The 25,156-nt window shown below is 40.6% G+C and overlaps 1 protein-coding gene across 1 annotated transcript in view; it reads left to right on the top strand.

Annotated features, from left to right (window-relative positions):
- Window positions 1-25,156, top strand: part of CACNA1C (calcium voltage-gated channel subunit alpha1 C) — a 451,547-nt gene that overhangs the window by 345,131 nt on the left and 81,260 nt on the right. The window contains exons 11-20 of the mRNA XM_015865321.2: window positions 2,680-2,706; window positions 4,600-4,760; window positions 5,555-5,780; window positions 11,569-11,776; window positions 12,586-12,706; window positions 14,643-14,757; window positions 15,342-15,462; window positions 15,572-15,641; window positions 22,265-22,397; window positions 23,926-24,055. Of these exons, the coding sequence (XP_015720807.1) occupies window positions 2,680-2,706; window positions 4,600-4,760; window positions 5,555-5,780; window positions 11,569-11,776; window positions 12,586-12,706; window positions 14,643-14,757; window positions 15,342-15,462; window positions 15,572-15,641; window positions 22,265-22,397; window positions 23,926-24,055 (1,312 nt within the window). The remainder of the gene's footprint in view (window positions 1-2,679; window positions 2,707-4,599; window positions 4,761-5,554; window positions 5,781-11,568; window positions 11,777-12,585; window positions 12,707-14,642; window positions 14,758-15,341; window positions 15,463-15,571; window positions 15,642-22,264; window positions 22,398-23,925; window positions 24,056-25,156) is intronic.

The following is a 25,156-nucleotide window of genomic DNA, read 5'->3' as shown; positions in this document are numbered from 1 at the left end:
GCTCTGGGCAACCTGATCTAGTAAAGGTGTATGTTTGGTGGCCCTGCCAGGCAGGGGGGTTGGAACTACATGATCCTTGAGGTCCCTTCCAACCCGGGTCATTCTGTGATTCTGTGTGATTCTGTGATTCTGTACTCAAATGATAAAGACATGATTAGAGTTCGCCTTTCTAAGATGTAATCTGAGTTACACAGATTCTATAACAAAAACACTCAGTAGTGATCTGAGATAATTGTCATATAGGCTCTAATATCATGATTTGAGGAAAAAAGCCTATTTCTCAAGATTTATCAGAGCTGCACCCACTTGAAGAAGATCTCCTTCTTTCAAAGACATAAAACATCCAGAGTATGAGGAGTACAAGAAATCTGTGTTTAAACCTATAGCAGACAATCTGGTTCATGCTGAACCCCTTGCAAGTGCCAGTTTGGACTGTCACAAAGAGGCCATTTGATGGCCTGAAAAATACCATAAGTGCATTTTTGTGTATGATGTTAACCCTCATTCTGAAAGGCAAGGGCTTCTTGATTACAGCCATCATTTAAAAGAAAAAAAAAAAGTTTCAGATTAGGGCATAATGTTTTCAAAAACAGTTATTGCACAGTTTGTGTTTCCAGAATTCATTTTCATCTTTGATTCTGCCTCTAAATATAATTCTTTTCCTCCTCCCTTGTCCTGTTCTATATATAAATCACACCCACTTGTGATAAAGCTTTCTGCCATAACAGTAAGGCAGTGGGGCGGGGGGAACAGCTAACCTGTCGGAGCACTGAATGCACTTGGCTGTTGCTCATAATGCTCCAAAGATGTAATTATCACATGCGTGATGAGTACTACACCTGCCACATCTCTTTTGCTTAAATAAATAAAAGATTCCTTAAATGCAGCAGAGCTTCCTTACTGGGAAGCCATCGCCAGTGAGGTCATCAGAGGACTTTATCCTCCCTGTACTTCACTTTCCGCTGCGCAAGTACCCCATTATATCTTTCTTGCTCTCTTTCTGTCCCACCTGAAGCTCCCTCCTATGAGAGTCTTTCCCTCTCCTTTTTCAGCGCTGAGCCTTGCCCCACATTGCCCTATTTTTATTCTTTTTCTTTCTCCTGGCCTTGTCTGATCCTTCCTGTTGCTTGCAAACCTGATCCATTACAGTAGGCAGGACATTTTAAGCAAGATTTCCCAGTAAGATATTGGGATAGCATGAACATTAAGGGCATGCTCTGTAGGTGTTTCACCAGCCATCCCTATTACAGTTCCATTGTCTCCTCAGCATAATTTAGTATTCTGATCAGCCAGTGCATTATTTCTTCTCCATCAAAAGGATTCTTGAGTGTGTCTGTGACCACGCTGCTGCCTAGTGGGTGGCCTAGACAAGCTGCCTGTGACACAGCAAGAAAGATATATTCAGTGCGAGAGCTTTTATTTTTATTTATTTTGACTTGGACCATCTGCTGGTGAAATGTTCCTATCACTAAAATCTCTTCCACATAAGGAAACTGACCCATCATTCTTTGTCAGTGACCAATGTCCTCAAACAGCTTTAAGACTACTACAGGAGGTAGCATTGCATGCTTTAAGAATTGCTTTCTCCTGCATCTGCTAACACAGCTCCATTTTTAAGCCAGTGCAGGGAGACCGTTGCTGACTGTTGTCAATGATGAATCACTTTCCTATCATAAAGGGAACCTTAAGAAATGCTTCCATTCAGCAGGAATGTCTTATTCACACTCACTCTCCAGATCTTTGTGTCTTTTGTTATTGGTAGTGGATTTTGAAGCTTCCTAAATTATCTCTGGTGAATGTCATTGCATCCACATACCTTTGTTCACATACCTGCGTGTACACACCACAGCAGCCTAAGAGTTTCTGGGACTTACAGGACAAGGAGCAAGCAGGGCAAGTTAGTGGCTGTAGAACTAGGGTTTGTCTCTAGCTTTGCCTGTGACTTATTGTACAAGGCTAATGAGATTACTGACGAGAATGATCCTGAGTGCATGGAATTAGATATTAAACTTGTATATAGTGGGAGCATGGCTCAACTTTCAGCAGTGCTTAATAACCAGAATTTCATTGACAGAGACAGAATTTCTAATTGTTCAGCCCATTTACATTCAGATTGCTTTACACAGATAACAGGGACAAATAAATGTGAGTGTTATTATCTAAGTATGAAAACATTCACCATATACTGTTTTCCACTAAATTGCTATGAGAAAAAGAAAACACTATTTTCCCCATGGCTTCATAATGTGCTTATGTATCTTGAAGTGACAGGTGATATGTGAAAGCAGCATGTCTGTTTGTATAAGTAAGTCATATATATTTTAATAGAAGGGAAAAAAAAAAAAAAGAGTCACACTCAAAAAATAAACTTGGTAGATGTATAATAACCCTAACTTTAGGCCATGCTTTTACCCAAGAGAAAGGCTATTTGTTGATCTTCGTAGGTGGTAGACTCCAACCACAGCATGACTTTTGCTTCGTAACACCCACCAAAAAAAAGGTTTGGATACTGGAGAATCCTAATCCCATCCAGAGCCCACATTGCCTTACGAGGGATTCCAAAGGAAAAGAGTATACATGCAAAAAAATAATTAAGCTTGTTTCTTTCTGCTATTCTCATAAAAGCCTAGGAGGTATGGGAAAGCTTCAGAGACTTTAACGGCAATTCTTATCTTTCAGGCATCGGATCTCCAAATCTAAATTTAGGTAAGTAAAACCAACTTTTGTTTTCTTCCTTTGCACTGATTTGTTCCTTACCTTGTGAAATGGCTTGTTCCTGCATCTGTGGGGTGCAGTCTTGATTCTAGGGCCTGCTGCCACATTTGATAGCTTTTGATCAATCGTTTACCAAATATCAATATACTTTTTCTAAATTTCGTTCTGAAATAAGGCACACGGATGACTGAGAATATTTCACTCAAAAGTACATATTTGATTGCTGCCTCTGCATCTTGAACCATAAAACATAAAAGCAGAAGAAAAACTAAGTTCTACCACATAATTACATCACACCCTTCAACAACAACCTTGTCAGCTGAAGGTTCTGTTTCCTACACTCGGTTCCATTCCTCTGTGCTGCTTGACTTTCAACTGACAAAGTCTGAATATTCAGGTTATTTGTGAAGTGCTTCCTTTTGCTGTGAGACATGTGAAGTATCTGGTGATACTTCCTCCTCTGTTTACTTTAAGCACTTAACAATGTGCAGCAATCTGCACAGGAACTGAGACAAGGCTTAAAAAGTTACTTAAATAAGAGACAGTAATGTAAATTCAGGAGTCTACATATGTGTGTATTGCCAATATGCATCCTTCTGCAGAGTGTTGCATACTTGATCACTTTCATACAGTCCATGGATTTAATTACACCAGGTGTAGGCACAAGAAAACATTTGTATCACCACATGGTGATATTCCTTCTCCATTAGTGCAAAATACATGCAAAACTGTGTGAGTGTGCTGGTGGTTTAAGGACAATATAAACATGTATGTTGTGACCATTTTGAAAGTTGAAAGATCATTTCCTGTCCACAGTCCACTTGCTAAGCACACAGCCCTGATTAAATGCTTGAGCTACCTAGACTAGATGCAGAGCTAATTACAGAGCTAAAACAGCCTGGATTTTATTGCCTGTTAAAATGCTGTTGCAAAATTCTCAGCTGGTGCGCAGTGTGCACATTGCCTGGCTTTATTTTATCTATATGCTGAGCCCTGACCTCATGTATCACCACTGGAAATTATATGAAAGAATGGACTAACCAAGAGACCTCCTCTGTCCTGCAGTGTTTATGTGTGCATCTCCAGAGCACACACGCACACCTATGTATATAATGTATATAATATCTATATAAAACTATTAGTTTTATTATACAGTGGCAAGTGTTGCCTGGAAACTGGTTGCTATGCAAGTTAAATTCTGAGGAGTAGGAGGTGTGTAATTAGCTTTAAATATCTTCGGTGGTTAGTAATTACCCCCAGAAATCAGTGACACAAGAGAACGTCTTCTTGGAAGGCAAACTTTAAAAGATTTGTTGATTAACAAATGGTATCCTTAGTTCCCGGCAAGAAGGTGAAATGCTGAGGTCCTCTAAATCCTTCTGTTCTGAGTTAGCTCTGGGATTATGCTAGTTTATGATTGTTGCCAAATTCTGGATAACTTCCACAGGTATTTTATTTGATCGCACCTCTCCAGTTGTACACCTCCCATTGTACACTATGGGAATCTATTCATGGACTGCTGGGCCAAGTTTCATATCAGGACATAAGGGAAGAATGACAATTTTTGTGAGAATTGGACTGAAAGACATCTCAGGGTAGCTGTGATAGATGTCTTAATCAGATTAAGATATTGCTTGAAGAGGTTTATTCACCCTTAGATGTTGCAAATTGGTTTAGGACTAACTTTATTCCTAGAGCTAAAGAAAGGATGATCACAACTGTCGACTCAGATGAGAGCAAGAGTATGTTTCTCAGGGTGAACTTTAAAGTTATTCCCTACCATTTTCGAACAATGAATCAAGACTAGAGTCTCTCTCACAGAGACTTGCAGTAGCCTAAGGTTCTCTATCTGAAAAGCACTTTTTCTTTTCTAATTTTTTTAAGCCGCTACTGGCGCCGATGGAATCGATTCTGCAGACGAAAGTGCCGTGCTGCTGTCAAGTCCAATGTTTTCTACTGGCTGGTGATCTTCCTTGTGTTTCTGAACACCCTTACCATTGCCTCTGAACACTACAACCAGCCAGACTGGCTCACGGAGGTTCAAGGTGAGGAGAGTGTGATGGTTCTGTTCATCTTGGTCAGTGTTAGGAAAGGGCAGTAGCAGGAACTGGTGTGTTAGGCTACACAGTGTAAAAGGAATATGCACAGCTGTAAATAGTCCCCTTTCTGAGGAGGATCTTAAACAACACAACAAAATATCAACCCACATTAGGAGAGGTTTCAGGGAAGGTATGAATCCCTCATTTTTATCCAAAGTGATGTTCCATTGGGTGTAGGTGAAATCAGGAGCTTACAGTAAATAAATATCTGCAGCCATTGGATTTCTACTTTATGGATGACTACAAGTTTTCCAGGATCTTCCCTGAAACTGCATTTATGAGAAATTCTGACTACTAGGAAAGTGGCAAAGAGTGATTTTTGAAACTCTCTGTTCCACAGAACAGTTGAATCCTCACTGGATGTGAGAGCAGCTGAAAGGCTTAATTAAGCAACAGCAGGTAGCACAGCAGCTCTTCTATTCCCACTCCCATCTGCAGATGACAAGTGAGATGGGAGACTGAGCATGGGAAGGCATATCCCTGCCGCGGAGGTTGTGCAGTTGTGTAATACATCACAGCTGTATCTGCAGTACATAAGAATTGCTGTAAGCATCCTTGTAAAACATTTCTGTGGATGAGATGCCCACACCTTGTAAGTCTACTCCTTGACTCAAGCTTGGATAAGGATACTCTTTCAGACTGATCCCAGAAGGGGGTTCTCACAGGCAAGGGTCAATAATTAATCTGTGATGATCTTTTGATTAAGTTTCCTTAATCTGTTTCTGTTTGTTTTTCATGAGACACTGCCAATAAGGTGCTGCTAGCTCTTTTCACGGCAGAGATGCTGCTGAAGATGTACAGCCTTGGTCTCCAGGCCTATTTTGTGTCCCTCTTCAACCGCTTCGACTGTTTCATAGTGTGTGGAGGAATCCTGGAAACAATTCTGGTTGAGACGAAGATCATGTCACCACTGGGCATTTCTGTCTTGAGATGTGTTCGTCTATTAAGAATATTTAAAATTACAAGGTACTTCTGTGATTCTTTCAGAATGTATGAGAGCAACACAACATGTGTAGTTTCAAGTCACTCACATGGTGCTTCTTTCACTTTTTCTACCATTAATTGGCTAGTGGGTGTGTTAGGAGAATGGTCTTCATCTTCTGTCAACCAAAGCGGGATGGGGAGGGCTGAACAGATTAAATGCTCCTGATTTGAGCTGGATTGGTGAGAAATTGGTTGTAGGGGACTAAAGATACTTGATACCATGCTGATTAACCAAAATCTGGGAGGACAATGTGAGTCTTTGCTCTGAATTTCCACACAAATGACCAAGTGAAAACAAAAGAACAGATTGCCTTGTGACATTTTCTAAAACAGAAACTTTTATGGGTGACAGAGCCTGAAAGACTACTGTGAGCCAAAACAAGATTTGAATGAGGAGCCCAAGCCAGCTCCAGGAGTCTTAGCTGTGACCTAAGTGTCAACACAAGCAGCTATAGGCAAAAGGTGTTGCCAGCCTTTTTCCTTTAGAGTAGTTTGGCATGAAGCAGCAGCTCTACAAAGAAGCCAGACTTTTCCAGACTCCAGTCTCTCCTATTTTTTCTTTTCTTGCTTTCTTCTCTCCACAGTGGTGCCTATTAAACAGTTACTTCTTCCTGCAGAAATGCATTTCCAAAACATCAGCTTGATTTGGAAGGAGTTTTTCAGCTTGAGGGAGGTTGTAGAAGACATCATCTCCTTTCTTACCCATATTGGAGCCCTTTGAACAAATCTGCCTATGTGGTCACTCACAGTAGCACAGGGCCTGCTTTTTCCCATTTGAACACTGGTCAGCATCTTATATAAAGCTTGACTGAGGTGATGATAGAGTGAATTTTATGCAGGCTCATCTACAAAAATGTCCCTAGAATTGCTGCAAATTCCCCTGAAGGAAATTTCTGACAAATTTGAGATAAAAAACACAGGGCATGAGAAAAACACCACCAGAACTGGAAGGCAGTCAAGAAGGCAGAGCTGTGAGGCAGAAAAAACAATGGACTTGGACTCTCATATTGTACAGAATTTACCCTTAAAGCTTCTGAGCCTCAAATCTCTGGCAGTGCTGACTGTTTTCAGAGTCAAATGGCAGAGACAGAAAATCAGCTTACAATCTTGAAGAGAGGGGCCAAATCAAGCTAGCACCTCCTAAAACAGAAAAGGAAAAGAAAGGTAGTCTTATTTAGACATGATCACAGGAGAGAGAAAAACGTTCCAATTGACAAGAATTTCCAGCAAGAGAGATGTCTTTGCCTTTTCAGAAATAGTGAAGGTCTCTGGTCCAGGGACTGTTTTTCCTGGATCTTTGGGTTTGAAAGCTATCATCACTGAGTCCCAGGCCTGGTTTCTGAGGAAACCAGTAGCTGTTTCAAGCATTGGGTAATCAGATATACCCAGGGCAACATACCAACAGCTATAAAAGCATAAGCTTCTACATAGCATGCTGGAGAGGTCATTGTTTTTTCTAGGCATATCTGCACTCCTACACAAAATATATCTAGCTAGCAGAATTCTCTAGTAGAAAGAAAAATGTTGAGAGAATATCATTAATACTTTAGGAGGCTTCATCTATCAGAATACTCAAATATTCCTAAATATTCTGGCAGAGATGTAAAGTAGGAACCAGCCAGCAACAGGTCTACTTATACCTACCTCCCTTCTGCAGCATATCTGAAATCCAGTTTTTCATAGAAGAAAATATTGCCTGTAAAACACCTTGTGATTTGTGCAGGTGTCTATGTGTAAAGCACACTCAGAGCTGAGGAGTAATTCACAATGAATAATATACTAATCAGGTTTTCCCTTCTTTCCTTTTCCTCAAATATTGGCAAGTAGGCTGCACTAGTTTCAGATTTGTACATTTCTTAATTATTTGTAATTTTTTCCATGGTTTTTCTCCTCTATGAGTGAAGTTCACCCTCATGTGGAAGGCCTTAGCACAAGCCTCCAAAGCTGCACTTCAGGCCCACTCATGTCAGACTGGAGGGGAGAGAATATTCTGGCATTAAAGTAAAACTTTTACTTCGGATGTTCTCCAATAGGATACAATCTTTTCCATTATTCACTCCGCTCTACACACAGTGATAGTTTAGTGATATTTACATTATCGATACTGCTGGAAAACAGCATCTGTGTGGAACGATAATATAGAAAGATAGAATCTTTTAAAGGTAGGAAGGATAGTAGTGATGATAGTGTAATGTTTTATGTCAAATGTGTATTCATGAGCTGTGACGTGGACATACAGTGGAGATGGAAATAGTGATAATGAGGAGAATTAAAAAGGCAAAAAGCAGAGAAAATTCTCTGGCAATAGTATGTCAGTAGTTAGCCTAACCATTATATATCTGAGTGGATTCTCTGTGATAAACACCAAGCACAAACAAATACTGGGTGCTTTAAGATAATACACTTCTAGGAAAAGCACAATGTATATATGTGTGTGTGTATACATATATATATATATATATATATATATATATCCTATATGTTTTGAAGATAGATCAATTCGCTTGCAACAGTTTACTGAAATTTGATGTTTCAGACCTAAATCCTACCACTGTATATGTCAATGTTAACTGTAGGGAGGAAAGGCAAGGCACCTTTTTTTGTACCTGCTTTCAAAATGATTTTATATTGGATGAACAGTGTGGGAAGCTTTCCCACAAAGAGGCTTCCAGCTGTCACTACTGTTTTAAGCTCTGCATCTGTGATTGCAAGTATCATAAAGCCATAGTGAAAACCAATGAAGAAGTGAGAGAAGGGAATAATAGAAGATATTAAGTTCTAATCCAGTTCTGCATTTGATTTCTATGTGAGGTGTTGAACAAATCGTTTAACATCTCTGCATCTTATTTCTCCCATTTGAAACAAGGTTCATAATCATGTCCTTCTCACTGGAGTTTTGCAGTACCTCTTTCACTGGCATTTTAGGAGTTGTTAGTAAGCACATTCATTTCTGTATTGTTCAGACGAAGCAGCAATGCTTTCTTTTTTACCTGCCATTATATGATGCCTGGTCCAAATTCACTGATTTCTTCCTTGACATTTGTTGTAACTGGTGTGTTTTTTTCTTTGTAGTGCATTAACCAAAGAGCACAGAGTGGTCAGAGTCTTTTTTTAAGCTTCTATTGCCAACATAAGGCTCTTTGTTTTAATGAGTAACCCGAGAGGTTTTGACAGAGTGTTTGAGTTAGCTCTATAATTGTGTGATGTGGCAGGTGGTAACTTCAGTTCAAGCTTCCGGGAATCTGAGATAAGACCATTGTGACTTCCATATCCTAGTTGGGTCAGTCATTCCCTATCCTTCCTTTTTTCTCTTTTCCCCACACTTCCTTATTGGTTTATTTACTTTTCTGATGGTGCTGTATTTATAGCTAGCACTCAGAGCACAGAAAAGAAAAAAACAGCACTGAGCTTATCATCAGGTCATCTCCATTAATTGCTCTGAAGTTGATTAGTTACATAGGAAACTGAATCTCAGATATGGAGCCATTTGTAAGAATTGCAAAGCTGATAAAAGTCTGTGCAGCTGTGCTGTAAGATAGCAAGTCACTTAAGCTTAAAGCAAGTCATTGAAACTGTTCAGATGGGTAACAGCTTTACTGTATGTCTGTTAAGGACATGCATGTCCTGACTGACATTGGAGGGGTTGGTGATATTCTAGACCCCACCAGTTTCAGTTTTGATCATGCTAAATTCAGTCCAGTTTCATCAGAAATTATTTTTCTCTTTTCCTGTGTCACTTTCTCTCCCTCTCGCAGTGTTAATGTTGTGAACTGTAAGCAAAAACACAAACATAGTGAGCTGTTACATAGCATATCCAATCCTGACATTTGGTGGCACCGAGTCCACAACTTCCATGCCCTTACCTCTGTTCTGTAGTTTTACAATGTTTGTCTCTTTAATTGCAGTTAAACTTTTAAATCACTTTGGTGTTTTCTGAAGTGCTGAAGCTGGTCTGGAGGGAAAACATCACAGTTCTCTTTGAAGCTCAGCTCTTGGAGTTGCTGAACTTCAGAGGACATGGCAGTCCCTCATATTACCTTTGCAAAGTAATTGGACCACCTGAATATTTGTCTGCCATGGGACAACAAAAGCCTCCTTTTTACCCTGGCATTTGAAAATATTCAGTAGGATTTTAAGAATCCTTGTCTCTAATGACCACATTGCCTTCAAAAAAGATGGGTTTGTATGTAGAACCTCCGACCTCTTCCACAAAGTGAGAATGCTAGACATGTCTGACATCCTTCCAAAACAGAACTTTCTTCTCCAGGGAAAAGACATCTAGAATTTCAGAATCTTCTAAGGACAGAAGGGTTCACTGTTAAAAGCTTTGGGAGAACGGAGTGGAGGATGTCAACCATGTTATGATCTCAGATCATGGTAGGAAGCCACAAATGATGATGCTAGAAGGAAGACATAGCAACTTAGACATCACAAACATTACTGGCTTGCTGTCCTGTGCAAGCCACCCAAGGTTGTACTCAAAATGAGGTGACTGGAAATCTAGTCTGAAATATCTGTCAGACTCAGAAGTACATTCAGTAGAAGTGTTCATGGCACAAAAAGGAGTAGGATAAAAATGTCCGAGCAGATACCAGGCTGAAGTAGAAGTTGCTTCATTGGCAATGTGGTCAATCCTTCACAAAAAGGTAGCATTTTTCCAACACGTGGCTATGCTGCTGGTTCACAAAGGTGAGCAAACAGACACCTTACAGTAGAGCATGCTACTTGCATCACTCTGAATCCTTAAATGGGACCAAAGGATGCATCGTACATCATTCGGATCTGGGCATAAACTTGAATTCACTGAGAGAAGATCTTAGCCATCCTCCCTATCTAATGGTAGCTGCTCAAAAAGCAGGAGTCTCAATTGCCTGGTTATAGGTCATTTGTCCTTTTCTCGGTATTTGATCTAAGTGGACTTCACCACAATCATTTCCAATAAATATCTGTCAGTCCCAGAGAAAAAAAGAAAACTCTGTTGATTTCGGTTATTGTGGTCAGCTGGTGCTTTGTTGCCCTAGGAATTCTGGAAATATCTTGGCCAGCTGTATTTGAACCCAGCTCTAAGCCCCTCCAATATGTTCTGCAGCCTACCTGAGCAAATATGAAGGGTTGAGTACCCTAAAAAAAAGCAGTGATAGTGAGCAAAGAAAACTGAGGCCATTAGGGGTGTAGATCTGGAGATTCCCTTTAAGGGTCCATATAAAACAAGTGTTGCAATATGTGAAGAACCTTGAGTATCTTCCTTGTTCTCAGTTCCAGAAGGCTTAGCAACCTCTGTCTGTGTGTGAGCCCAAGTGCACAATCACACCATATTTTGGACATGTTCGTATTTGTATCCAAACTGTTTCCCCATCTGTTCCGCTACTTATTGCAGGCCATTCTCTGGAGTGAGGTATTCTGGCATGCCACAACATCTGTGAGTGTTGTAATGAGGTTGGTTAGAATGTAACTCACTGAAGCGGCAAGAACTAATCACTGTATATTGATATAAGATTTTCAGAGACTTAGATGGAGAGAGCTTCAATAATCTTCTGGGTGTGCGCATCAAGTGGGGGTGGAGGGAATGTGCACGTGTGGTAGTAAAATTACTCATTAGCTGCAGTAGATCTCATTATCTTAGGGAAGTACATCAGTGATTCACTGCTTAACAGGGTATTTGAAAATGCCTGCTTATGCACAGGAGGCAGCCAGAACCAATATCCTGTGCAGGCCAGGAGCACCTGTCTTGGAGTGAAGAAATTTTAACCTCTTCTGTTTTCTCTCCCAGATATTGGAACTCCCTGAGTAACCTAGTGGCTTCACTCCTGAATTCAGTCCGTTCCATTGCCTCTCTCCTGCTGCTTCTCTTCCTCTTCATCATCATCTTCTCACTGCTGGGGATGCAGCTTTTTGGGGGCAAGTTTAACTTTGATGAAATGCAGACCAGGAGGAGTACATTTGACAACTTCCCCCAGTCTCTCCTCACTGTGTTTCAGGTAAGCGTGAACAGGTCCAGATGGGACCGATATACTGTGCTATAAATGGGGAGACACAGACAGTAGGTCCTGCACCCTTCTTCTACAGCCTGGTAGTCTCTAAGGCTGTGCATCATTCTAATAGCTCAAGGAGCAAGACACCATGCTGCCAGCACAGGGGTATTCCCTTCCAAAGTGGGGAAATATCATAAAGCCATCGGGGCTTATCAGAGTAGTATGTGAGAATGGCCATTGCCATGTTCCAGAGTCTTGCCTGCAAGCCAGAGCCCATCCCTGCGGCTGTTCTCACCACTTTTACAGTACTGAGGAACAAATATGTGCTCACTGCACCAGTGAAGAAATTATATAGCTTTCAAGCTGACTGCAATTTTGAGAGTGATCAGCCAAGAGCATCGGGACATTTCACACACAAGGTACACACATTTCACACACAAGGAAGGGATGTGTATGGGAGGGCTGTGCTGAGTGCTGTCCTCAGTGTTTTAGCTGTGCAGCTTGTCTGAAACAACAGATGTGGAGAGAAGTGCCAAGGCGAGGTGGGGAGACTCAGACAAAGATGTCTTGGGGAGCCATTTGGATTCAGTCATCAGTCTTCAAGGGGACATCTCCATTTTTTTAGCAGTTCTAGTGTCCTTTTTACATTCTTTCATTTTGCTTTTAATTTGCTAAATGGATGCAGCCAGAGTTTCCAGCCATCCTGGGGGAGGGGGTGATCTTCAGGATAGTCAATATCTTTCTGTTAATGGGGTTTTCAAATTCTATGTGTGGTCTAACACTGTATCCCTTATTGGTGGGAATGTGTCATTTAGATCCTGACTGGGGAGGACTGGAATTCGGTGATGTACGATGGGATCATGGCTTATGGGGGCCCCTCCTTCCCTGGCATGCTGGTCTGTATCTACTTCATCATCCTCTTCATCTGTGGGAACTGTATCCTTTGATGCTTCTCTTTTCTCCAAATGGGGCTGAATTTAAAGTCACCCTTTATTACTTTCGCTGTGCCAGAAAGTAATTAATGTTGTACCTTACATCTTCACCTTTTCAATAGCTCAAGAATTTGGCTTTGCACTACCAAAAGTTAAACAAGTTTATTTAATCGTAGCTAGTGCTAAGCCTTCAGGCATATAAACATTTGTAAGAGCCAGCTACATGCCTGTTCTGCATGCCAGTTTTTATTTAGTACCTTTACATATTTAGTGTTTTTATTTCTTAATTACCCCTGATTCCCTCATAGGTCTTTCTTTCCTGCCTTGCTTATAAATGAATCTCCGTCTACCTTCTGTACTGTATTTTTGCTTTAACTTCCATTTCATTAACATGTTCCATTTGCCTTCATCCAAACCTTACGTGGAATAAAAATGTGTGTAATATACAATATGCTACATAACATATGTTTGACACCATTGATTTATGAGAGATCATATATTAACTAGCATATAAACGAGCAAGAACCCTGTTCCATTTCACTTACTGCACTGTGTTTAATCTTCAAACAGAAAATCATGTAATCTGTTATCTACTATCCTGAGACAGTATTAACTTGAGTTCTCTCTGGCTTCAGTGTGAAGTGAGGGCATGGTACATAACCCAGAGGAACAAAGCACACCGCATGATTAGGCTATGAGTGTCCCTTCATAGGAATCTGCATTGAACACAGAGCCATGGTTCAGTACTGTATCTCAGTTTGCTCCAAATTTGTTCATGTTTAGTTTCTGTTTCCCTAATAAATAGCCCTCATGTGTCAGAGGTGACATTTCTTTTTATTCTGATAGAGCTACCTCGTAGTTTCAGCCCAGTTCTTCCAACCTTTCTTCATAATTCAGGTCTCTCAAACTGCTATGTGACATTTTGGTTGACCTGCATGCCCTCTCTTCAAAGTGAGATGGTGCAATTCCACTTATCTGAAGGTCAAGGGAGGCTGTCTGCCTGACAGCTTTAAAAAGCTACAATTTGGATCTCCTTGTGAACTGCAGAGGAAAATGTGAGCCAACTCCACATGCTGGCTGACTTTGTAGCCATTAGACCTTGGAGCTTTGGGAGAGGAGTGGCTGTATTTCCAGACTAAGCCTTAAGCCGGGGTTTACTGAGAACCGATGGCATAATGAGACCGAATCTAAAGAAATCTCTGTAAGAATCTGGTGTTCAAATTTATAACACAAGAACTTAACACTGACTGGCAAGACAAGAAAGCGATTGTCATTACTTACCCTTCAGCAACATGTGCATGACTAGTTTATATTGCAGCTTTCGTGCGTGGGCTCTCTGCTAGGAGACGGCAGAGTTGCCAGCCCAATCCTTTTATGCTCAGACTAAATGAATTTCTTTTGTTCCCCTCAGAAATGCTAATGATAGCGCTATCCTTGCTGTCCTTAAAACCTACATATGTCTGTGGGAAAGGCTATAATGAGGTTGTCCAACTCAAGCATGTAGGCCAAAATTGGAAAGTCCAGGTGCCTAATGGTATGAGGATCTTGAATATGAGAGTTCTTTAAGAAAAATGACCTGCACCTTCAAAGATGCAAGGCATCCAGGGCTCCCCTTATCCTTCACTGGCATTTGTTTCATAAAGCAAGACTCTCTATGGAAACCAAAAACTGAAATCTTAGTGTTTAAGTCTGGACTTGCATCTTTCCTATCAGTCATTCTGTTGTGAAATTTTGGAAACCCTACACAGCGTGTTAGACATTTGGTTGGAAGGTGTCAGTTTGCCATGCTCAATATGTGCACCCTGAACATTTGTGTGAATTGGAAGTTTGGAAAATGCAAGAGATCCGATGACAGGTTGCTAAAAAATTTCAATTAAAACACCTTTAGTATAATGTTGTTCTGCATTTTTCAAAGCCCGTTTTCTTTAAGTAGCACACAGACATCCTGCTGAATGTATTTTTGGCCATTGCTGTGGATAACCTTGCTGATGCGGAGAGTTTAACATCTGCACAGAAGGAGGAGGAAGAGGAAAAAGAAAGGAAAAAGCTAGCTAGGTAAATCCATATGCATCCACCTCAAAAGCATGCACTTGTATATATGTCCATATATAGAACCTAACGCATTATGCTTATGTATATGTGCAAGTATGTAATATGTTTAAATTTACTGTGTGTATATAGATTAATGTATATATAATTATGTATATATATTTTTTAAGTAAAATAATTCAAAGGACAAGAAGGCACTGGGAGTTGGGAATCACAATTGCAATGATGTGAGCAGAAGAAAGAAAGGCTGAGCGACTAGTGAGACTTCAGGGCATCAGTAGTTAATGAGTACAAAATGGTATTGGTGTAACAGTGCTGTTTGAATATCTCTATTACCTCCTGATTGCTCTGGATCACAAAGAAAGAAAAAAATGAAGATTCCCATGACACAAGATTCAGTTAATTCCTTCTTTTTTTATGTCGTACATATGGAATTTGAGCAGAAGAGGACAAGGTGAAGCCACTGAAATATAAGCTGAACTCAGAACAGAGGTGCCACTCAGCTGATCATTCTATTGGTGTGTGCTGTACTACATAAAACAGCTTTTCACCTTTGTAACTGTTTTCTTTTTATCTTGTCAAATTGTTAGGACTGCTAGTCCTGAAAAGAAACAGGAGATAGAGAAAACAGCTGTGGAGGAGGAGACAAAGGAGGAGAAAATTGAGCTGAAATCAATCACTGCTGATGGAGAATCTCCACCTGCTACAAAGGTCTGCTGCTAGCACCGGTGTATGAAGAGATGGTGTGGACAGCCTGGGTTTCTAGGGGAATGAAAACCCTCTGCTTTGTTTGAGTCTTTTTTTCTGCTGTTTCTGTTAGATCAACATGGATGACTATCAGCCAAATGAAAATGAAGAAAAGAGCCCATATCCCACAACAGAAGCACCAGGTATCTCTCTGTTTCCTCTCATTTTTGATTTAAAAAAAAAAAAAAAGTTCCAATTGCTAGTACGCATTGAGCCAGATTATGATATCAAGATGATCTTGCAATGTCTTCATGATGGGAAAAGGTGATGCAATTCAATTTGTAGAATCACGGAATGGCTTGGGCTAAAAGGAACATTAAGGACCATTCAATTCCAAACCCCCTGCCATGGGGCAGGACACCTTCCACTAGATCATGTTGCCCAAAGCCACATCCAACCTGGCCTTGAACACTTCCAGAGATGGTACATCCACAAATTCTCTGGACAGCCTGTCCCAGTGCCTCACTATCTCCAGAGTGAAGAATTTATTTGTTAAATCTTGTCTAATCCTACTCCCTTTTAGTTTAAAACCATTGCCTCTTGTCTTTCCCTTCACCCTCCTCATCCTTATGCTTAGGCCCCCTTTAAAAAATGGAAGGCTTTTACAAGGTCTGCCCAGAACCTTCTCCAAGCTGAACAAGCCCAGCTTCCTCAACCTTCCTTCATCAGAGAGATGTACCATTCCTCTGAGCATCCTCTTGGCTTCCTCTGTAACCACATCAGCACCTTTATGTCTTTCTTGTTCTGGGAGCCCAAGGCTTGGATTCAGTAAGCCAGATGGGGCCTCAGGAGAGGAGAGCAGAGGGAATCCCCTTTCTCATCTTGCTAGTGATACTTTACTTGCCCACGTTTCCTTTGCAGTTCCTGAAGTGGTTAGTAGTACTTAATATGATTCTCTGTAAAGCACACATTACATGGTTAGATATATATTTTCAGACCATTTTTTCAGTCTTCTATGTCAGGGAAGATCCGCAACAGATACTCATTGAAGGCAGAAGTGCTGAATGCCTTTTGGAACATTTTTAATAAAATAAAAAATCAGTGTAACTTTATTAATATGTTTCTTAAGGTGTAAACTCAGCCTCAAATTGATCATTTGGGCCTAATGAACTTCATCCTCAAATACTTTATATAAAACTGGTTGAAACAATCTCAGAACACAGAGCAGTTTTACTTTGAGAATTCCTGAAGGTTAGGTCTTTAAAATGGTGGGCAGGGGTGGAGCAGAGGAATAAACCAGTCAGTTCAACTTCCATTCTTGGAAAAGTGTTGAAACAAATGACTAAACAAATAGTTTAAGATAAGGAGAAGAATAGCAGGAACATGGATTTGCTGAGGACAAATCTTCTTAAGCCACTTTTATTTTCTTCTAGAAGGGGCTGACAAGTCAGGGGAGAAGAAGCAGATGTATGCTTTGACTTTGCTAAGGTTCTGAATGTCTCAAAACATTCTCATAAGCCAGCTAGGAAAAAAAAAATGGTCTAGATGATTGGGAGATAAATTGGTCAGACTCTGTACGTGGAGAGCAGCAATAACCCAAATGAGGTTCTACAACCCAAAGGCCTGTCCTGAGTTCAGTTCAGTTCAATGTTAATGACCTGAGTGATGGAAAAGGAAATATGCTTATTACATTTGCACATGACATGAAGCTAGGAGGGACAGAAAGCATACTGAAGGGCAGCATTAGAATTCAAAGAGCTCTTGAGGAACTGGATAAATGGTCTAAATAAAATTGAAAGTGCCAGGCTCTACATAGGCAGGAATAAACAACTCACAAATAAAGGATCTTAGGTGACAGTAGTTAGGTAACAGTCCTTGAGAAAAGAATTTGAATCTTGTAATCACAAGCTCAGCAGAAGCCAATAACATTTTGCCACCTTTCAAAAGGGAAACAAATCGTTATAAACAGTGAAAACATGACCCTTTGGTTAGAAGGGTTTCTTCTCTAACAAAGGTTTCTTCTAACAGGCCAGTGAAAACTAATCAAAATAAAACAACTCTTTTGGTCTTTTAGCAATGGAGGAGGTCTCTATTGAACTACTATCCCATTTTGGATGCACTACTAAGAGAAGTGTAGCTGAATTGCAAAGAATCTAGAAAGGCATAGTAAAAGCAGTGCAAGGAGAAACTGAACTAACATTGAAAGAACTGTGGTTGTTTGAGCTAGGGAAGACAGGAGAAATGGTTTCAAATGCATAAAAGGTTGCTACAGGTAGGAGGGAAATAATCTCAATCTGTTACGGTTAAAGGAATTAACAGGTTCACACCAGGGTAAGATTTTCTAGTAGTGAGGCTCTAAAAGATTGTGAAGAGGGTTATGAAAACCTACCATCACCAAATGTGGCTAAAAACAGGTCAGAGAAATGTCTGCCAGAAAAGGCTTAGATATAATAATTAGTTGATCCTAGCTTGGCAGACATTTGGCCATGTGTGATCTCTTCTTGCTCTGCCCTTCTTCATTTCTATGATTATATAACCATCTGTAATAGGTAATAAATTACATTTTTTCTATTCTATGATTCCTAAAAAACGTCTGTTAATAGGTTGATGTGATAGGGTGAAAAAAAAAAAGACACAGTAGCTCACTTTAAATAGATGAATGAGAGTTTCAGACAGGCAGAAAGGAAAACTGCATTTCATTTTCAGAACAAAAAAATCTGTGAATTTGCTGTACTCATATTCATCCATATTCGTAGCCTGTTAATCAGGAATGGTTCTGACACCATAAAATACAGTTCACTTTTGATATTTTTTGAGGCAGATCACTCTGGATTTAACCTTCTAAGCACCTCTGTAGACACAGGGCATTCACTGCACCCCCATCCCCAGTTACTTATGTGTTTTAAGGAATCTTCAGTCACAAGAATAATTAAAACATCCTGAAACAGCTCTGTTTCTGTTTCTCAACTTGCCTAAATTTGTAGACCATTATATTTTTTAAAGTAAAGACGCACATACATGTATAGCAGATTTAAGTCTACTGATAATAGTGTTATATTTCCATTACTTTCTATAGGAAATGTAGAAATAGGCTAGCATGTGGAACATTTGACAAAGACCAAATCTACAATTTGTGTTATAGATTTTCTATCTGTAGATGTGTAGAATTAGAGGGCAGGGAATAAAGTAAAAGCACTTTTAAACTCCTGCCTTGAGATGCCTATCCTTGGACTGGCATGCAGATGTGTGCTAGGTTGTCTTCTGTCTCCTAAAGTGGTATCAGTGCAAAGGGACAGCGTATCAGTTATTTACCATTGTATGATGTCATTTCTAAACAGGCCTACATGCATGTTCGTTGAATTGTTTTTCTACTCACTGTGAACAGTTTGGGGTTGGGTTTTTTTGTCTTTTTCAGCCCTCTGAAAATCATAGCTTTTTGCTGAAAATGATCCCTAATGGCTCACACAGTTACCACTTCCTTCAGAGTTCGTGGAAGTCACCATAAGGTTCAGATGGAACAAAGTTTTGCAAATCTCTTATTTGATATGCAGTTTACCATAGTCATCTACTCCATTCTGCAGTACAAAGTTTAGAAGCACTAGTTCCCTCTTGGAGCAGAAGTGGCATTTCACATCTGTCTCATGTAAGCAAGTCTGAAGCACAAAGCTCCAAGGACCTCACTGGCGTTAGCAAGCAAGAATTTCCCAGTCCCCAAGTGTCCCACTGTCCCTTCATCAGCTCCCTTCTGACCAACAGATCAGCCTAAAATCCTTCTGGCAATTGCCATGCTACAGAAGGTGCTGTGCCGTTAAATGCAGCCCACCTGGGAAAACATCCTTCATGCCAACTCAGTGTTCAGAAACAACTGAAATGGTCACTTCATTTGTTTTCCCTTTACTCTCTGAATCTACCCTGCTCAATTTCCTGTTAGTTTCTGTTGCCTCAACTAGTTTTCTCGGTAACCTCTTTTGTATGGTTTTGCTGCATGGTGCTGCTCTTAGTCCCCAGAACAAACTGTGTACTTGCAGCTCATCAGTTCACCTAGCTGCTTAGCTGGAGGGAGAGACTATTCCTTCCAGAGATTTGTGTACACTAGAGGGATTATTATGATGACATGTTTATTATAGGAAGACAGGGAGCAAGTCCTGCGGTGTAGTACAGAAACAGACAAAGAATTCAGAGCATCAGATGAGGGTCAGATGAAGGCTTGAGATGATTTATGGAAGTTTGAAGCAAAGCAGTGTCCTTACACAACAGCTCTGGTCTTTGTATAGATTAAAAAAAAAAAAAATCCTCTCAATTGAATCTATCACTGATGCTGCACCGTGGCTTGTGTGTGTCCTTTGCAACCAAAGGATGTAACTGTTCTCATGAAGTATAACTCAAGATGGCAGTCCCAGTTTTGAGATTTATTGAATTTCAGAAGAATTTCAAACTAGATCTCAAACTGGCAACTCTGAGACTTGTTTCTTCATGATTTCATGGCAGATTTGAATGGAAAAGTCACTTTTTAAACAGTGATATACCTTAGGTATAGAAGATAGTCAAAGAACAAGTGTAGAATTGCAGCTGATGTGCTTCCCAGCCAGCTTATGAATATTGACCTTTGCTTGTATGAATGCTGACACTTGTGCAATATATTGGTTTTTTATACTGGTAGATAGCTTACACAGAGACCTGAGCTGACATTGTAATAATGCCATCCTTTTTGTATTTGACTCCCAGTTTTTCCTTTCTTATGTGCCCTACACCCTACTTTAAATGAAAAACATTTAGAACATTATTCTTTCTCCATAACTGAGGAACTCAGTGTGTTTTCCAGCCTGCAGCTATGTGGTTGCCAAAGTCATTAATATATTTCTTGCTTTATGGTAGACACAAGAGAAAGAGGAGAGATACAGTCTTCATTATATTCTTCATGGGGCCTGTCCTTCTGTTGAGAGTCCATTTTTCAGAGGCATTCTCCTATACCCATTTGGAAAAAAAAAAAAATAAATAAAAATTAAGCACTTTAAGTAAAGCTTCAAGAAAAAGAAAAAAAAAATCTAATAGTGATGGCACAGAACTGGGGCTCAGAATAATAGTCTTTTAAGTGAGAGCTCTCAAACAGCCTACATGATTATGGGCATTGGTATTCCAGACTGTTAAAGAAGAAAGAATTTGCTTACCCCACTCCTTGTCAATCCACTTTGACATCTGTAGATAAAAGGTGCAAGTGTAAAGTATTGTAATATTATATAAATATGAATATTAGCGCAATTTTTTTCAAGTACTATTCACAAAAGTACTTGAAAAGGAATAAAACCTGTAGAATGGGTATTATTAAGTGTGTTACAACATAAAATTGAGCGGTTAAAAAATAGACCGGATTAAAAAGTGCAGACTGTGTACCAGATCAAACATATCCAAAAATCTATCAAGTGAATTTGAGCCAAACTCTTGCTACCAGAAATGTAAAGAAAGAATCCTATTTGCATGCAATGAAGACATGCACTGAAAAAGCCTCTTTTCTTCCATCTCTGACATCTAGGTTAGGATCTATACCAATTCATCTGTTCTTCTTGATATGTCCATTACTAGATGAAGTGCCTTACCTGGCCCTGAAGGAACAGGCTTTTCCTAGAATTTATCTCACTTTATGGAGTTGGGATAAACCCTTTAGCTACAGTTTCCTCCTTTGCATTGACTGGAAGATGAATCAGTTGTCAGGCTCCCTTCTTGAAATATTTCTTCCTGTCTTGCTAATTAGGTGAGAGGATTGTAAACTTTAAAAATAGCAAAATCCCATTGTGTCATTTACAGAAAAGCTTCTGACTTCAGCAGGTAGGAGAAATCCTCAAAGGTGGAAGGCTCTCTTTCACATACCACTTAGTTCCCATCTCTGCAGTTTCTTCCTTGAGTGTTCTCGCTGGTCTGTACAGGGCCTGGAGTTTTGCTCCACAGGCATCAGGTTCAAGGGGCTCATATTTGTCACCTGCCCTTTTATTCTTGTCCCCACTGAATACTGAAAGAAGGTAGCTTTAAGAATTTTTAACAGGTGTATGTTAAAGTACCTGTGCTCCATCTTGGGAATCATCAGCAGCATAAATACTGAGGGGAGTGACAGGCTGAGCAACCATTGTATTGTACAGAGTCTATGGTTCATGTAAACCAAAAAGTGGTGGCAAATTAACACAAAACTGCCATGAAAATAATTGCCCATGAAAAGCATTTAAACAGCAAAATGGCATTGTAAGATATAGGAAATAATTAACTTTCCTTTGCATCAGTAGGACCTCAACAGCAGGTTAATTCTGCCAGTAATCCAAAGGAAAGCAGTGACAATGATCAGAGATCTAGAGAATGCAGCATCTCAGGAAAGACTGTTGTTTTTCTCTAAGAACAAGAAAGCCTGGCAGAAACAGGCATGTAAAAGCCTTCTGCAAGAGGAAGGGAATTCTCTTTTCTGTACCCATGCATGATAAGAAAGTAAGTAATGGAATTAGACCACCAGCAAGGAAGCCTAAAGATGGTCATTGAGGGAAGGTATTTTGCAGAAAGGACTATGAAGTATCTGAAGATACTATTGTGAGGATATTGTGGGCTTACCAGCATTGGTTTTACAGACAGTATTGATCAATATCTGCCAGGATAGGCCCAGGGCACTGGTTGGTACCTTAGAAGAGTGAAATGGACAATAAACCTCAAGTTTTCATCATCCTATTTTTATGGTTCCAAGTTAATAGCTCTTATTTGAATAGAAACAAATGTCCCAGCACTCCAGGAGGGGTTGTATTTTGCATAAAATAAAACATTTTGTGTGAACTAATAAAAATATTTATTGCAGCAGAGGAAGATGAGGAAGAACCTGAAATGCCTGTGGGCCCTCGGCCTCGCCCAATGTCTGAGCTGCACCTCAAAGAAAAGGCTGTGCCCATGCCTGATGCCAGTGCTTTTTTCATCTTCAGTCCTAACAACAGGTATTTAAGATGTTGCTTAGCTGAAACAAGAAGAGATTTCTGGCATGAAATCTCCATGTATGCACAAATGTAGAAAGCCCTCTGATGATATTCGGTGGGAGTACAGAGCACCTGCAAGTCTAATTGAAGACACAAATGATAAAGGCTTTGGAAATAAGGGATTCAGAGGGAAGCCAGTAATTGGAACTCCCCAACAAATTCAGGTCCAGATTGTAAGCAAGCCATCATGCAATCAGTCAAGCATGAGGTAGGAGCTTCTTGTCCTAATAGCTGCTCAAAATTCACTCCCAGTAGGGAGTTTTTGCATTTCTGCACATTCCCACTCACCAAGAATGAGCACGCAAGAAAGGAAACAAAGAGGACAAGAATCCAGAGCTCTGAGGGGAGCCTGAGGAGAATTATTCTTCACCCTCTTCCCCCAGTCTCCTCCATGCAGCCTGGCTTCACATTACTCCAGTTCTCTTTCCAGTGCCAGTGTGTGAGACCAGTACCATGAGTAGAGGGCTGAACTATGGCATGAGAGTATATCTTTCTAAGGGTGCAGGAAAGAGCTCGCTGATCAAGTGGTCTGTGCAGTGCCACATATCCCAACATCTCCCTTGGAGACTTTGCCACCAAACACAGCCTCAGAGCTTGTCTTCCCACAGCAGGGCTTGTGCCACTTCTCCTTGGAATGTGCAACAGAGAGAGACTGATGATGATTGGGACTCATGGACTCTAATGTCAGTTTTGCCACCCACAAACTGTTGCTTGTTGAAAAAGTAAATTAACCTCTGCAATCATCTGTTAAATTGCTATAATAGGGGCTTGGAAGCTCAACAGCCAAAAGTAGAGCTAAATGGATTAATGAAGTGCCTCTAGAATTATGCATAGGACAGTTATGAGGTTTAATAGTCAAGTAAGCCTTCTACTCTTTGATGGGAGACTGCTTCTGCTTACAGGCCATTTTCTCACTAAGAACACCAGCACTTCATATTAGGCTGAGCTTTAGTAGATGTCCTGTATGGCATGACAGCCTCCCAGAAGCCCTTTGCAAATGGCAGCCTGGGGTATTGCCAGGCTTGTCAGATTTTTGCCAGATTTGTGCCCTGCCAACGGGTAGATCCCTTGTGCCTCCTACCATGTGACCATCTAGCCCCATCTCAGAATGATACTGTTCATCCCCAAACCCATTTCTCCTGCTTCCTCCCTATATAAATGGGGAACATTTCTATCAATGAAAAGGATATAATTTTGGGTTGGCAGGCTGTAGACCATATTTAAATGGAGCACCAAGCCTGAGTCCTGCAGGCAGCCAATTACCCCTGTGTGCATTACTGCATGACATGGAGAGCTGCATGAGGCTGCTGAGCACCCAGCAGGGCAAAGCACAACTGCCTGGGATGCTGTTCTCTGCCAGAGTAGAGTGAAGCTGCTCTGCAGAGCAATCCCCCAGGGCCAGTCTTGCCAGCTAAAGAGGAGGGAGGAATGTTTCCCAGGTCTTGCTGTTCTCTGACAGATAAAGTTGTGCCTTTCCTCTCTCTTTCAGGTTTCGTGTCCACTGCCACCGAATCGTTAATGATAACATTTTCACCAACTTTATCCTGCTCTTCATCTTGCTCAGCAGCATCTCCTTGGCAGCTGAGGACCCCGTCCGACACCTCTCCTTTAGGAACCAAGTATGCTTATCACACTCCTTCCCTTGCTGTGTATTATAAGTGTAGCACAAGTGGTGAAGTCAAGAAACACAGAAAAGACTGCATCAGAGGTGTTGGTAGTGGCTCTCTGCCCTAGTTTGTGCCTGTTGTACTCTGTGTTTGAACATACAGGGAAAATGAATCAGTGCAGAATTTGGCCTCGAGTTAATTTCGGAAGTGTTTGTAGGAAAATAAATGATAGATGGCTAGAGCAAAATTATTGCTCACTGGAATTAAAGGCTTTAACAGTGGTCTGGAGACAACTGAGGTCCAGAGAATTCTGTGTTGGGAGATGTGCAAGTCCCCTTTGAAATATATATTCTCTTAACACATTATTATTTGTTCTTTAGCTAAAAAGCTCAGGGTCTGATTTTGTCTTTGTTCACACTGGCGTAAGTACAGTTCTTGAGTTTGATGCAGTCACTCTGGGGGAAATTGGTGTCATTCAGGTTAGAATCGGGCTGTTCCACTGCAAGCTGCAAAGCCAACACTAAATTTGAGATAATCCTCAGAAAAAATGCCATGCTCCTCTCCTAGCTGAGCTTGGGGAACAAGAGGAAGGCATTCGGCACAGAGATATATTCTCACTCTCTTTCTTGGCCATTCGTATTAGCCTTTTGAAATGCCCAGTGCTTAGCTTCGCCAGTGGTAGTTTCCACTAATCTGGGATCACTGCAGAAATGAGAAGTGTCAGCAGCCATATGTGAGACTTCTGATCTCTGCTGCCTGCAATGGCATTTTGGTGCCTTTATGCTGGAAGAGCATCTAGACATAAACAATTTTTTTTTTATTTTTTTTTTTAATCAGACCTTAATTTAATGCTCAGTGTTCTATTTCCCAGAACTATCCTGGCTTGAGCACACATTTAAACGCATAGGTGCGTTTAGAGAAGGTGTTAATGGAATTTTATTCCGGAATTTATCTCAGAGTTGCTTTGCACATCCCCCCAAAGGAGGGCACAAAATAACAGCCCAACACGTGACAATAACGATCTGCTTGTACATGGCTGAGTGTGCCCACCATGTAGAACTAAAAGTACATCAGTACATATCAGTGCTGCAGAATATCAGCTGGCATGTTGGA

The sequence above is a fragment of the Coturnix japonica genome, chromosome 1 (assembly GCF_001577835.2).
Source record: "Coturnix japonica isolate 7356 chromosome 1, Coturnix japonica 2.1, whole genome shotgun sequence".
Lineage (NCBI taxonomy): Eukaryota > Metazoa > Chordata > Aves > Galliformes > Phasianidae > Coturnix > Coturnix japonica.
Note: the sequence above shows the minus strand (reverse complement) of the source record. Positions and strands in the feature narration are given on the sequence as shown.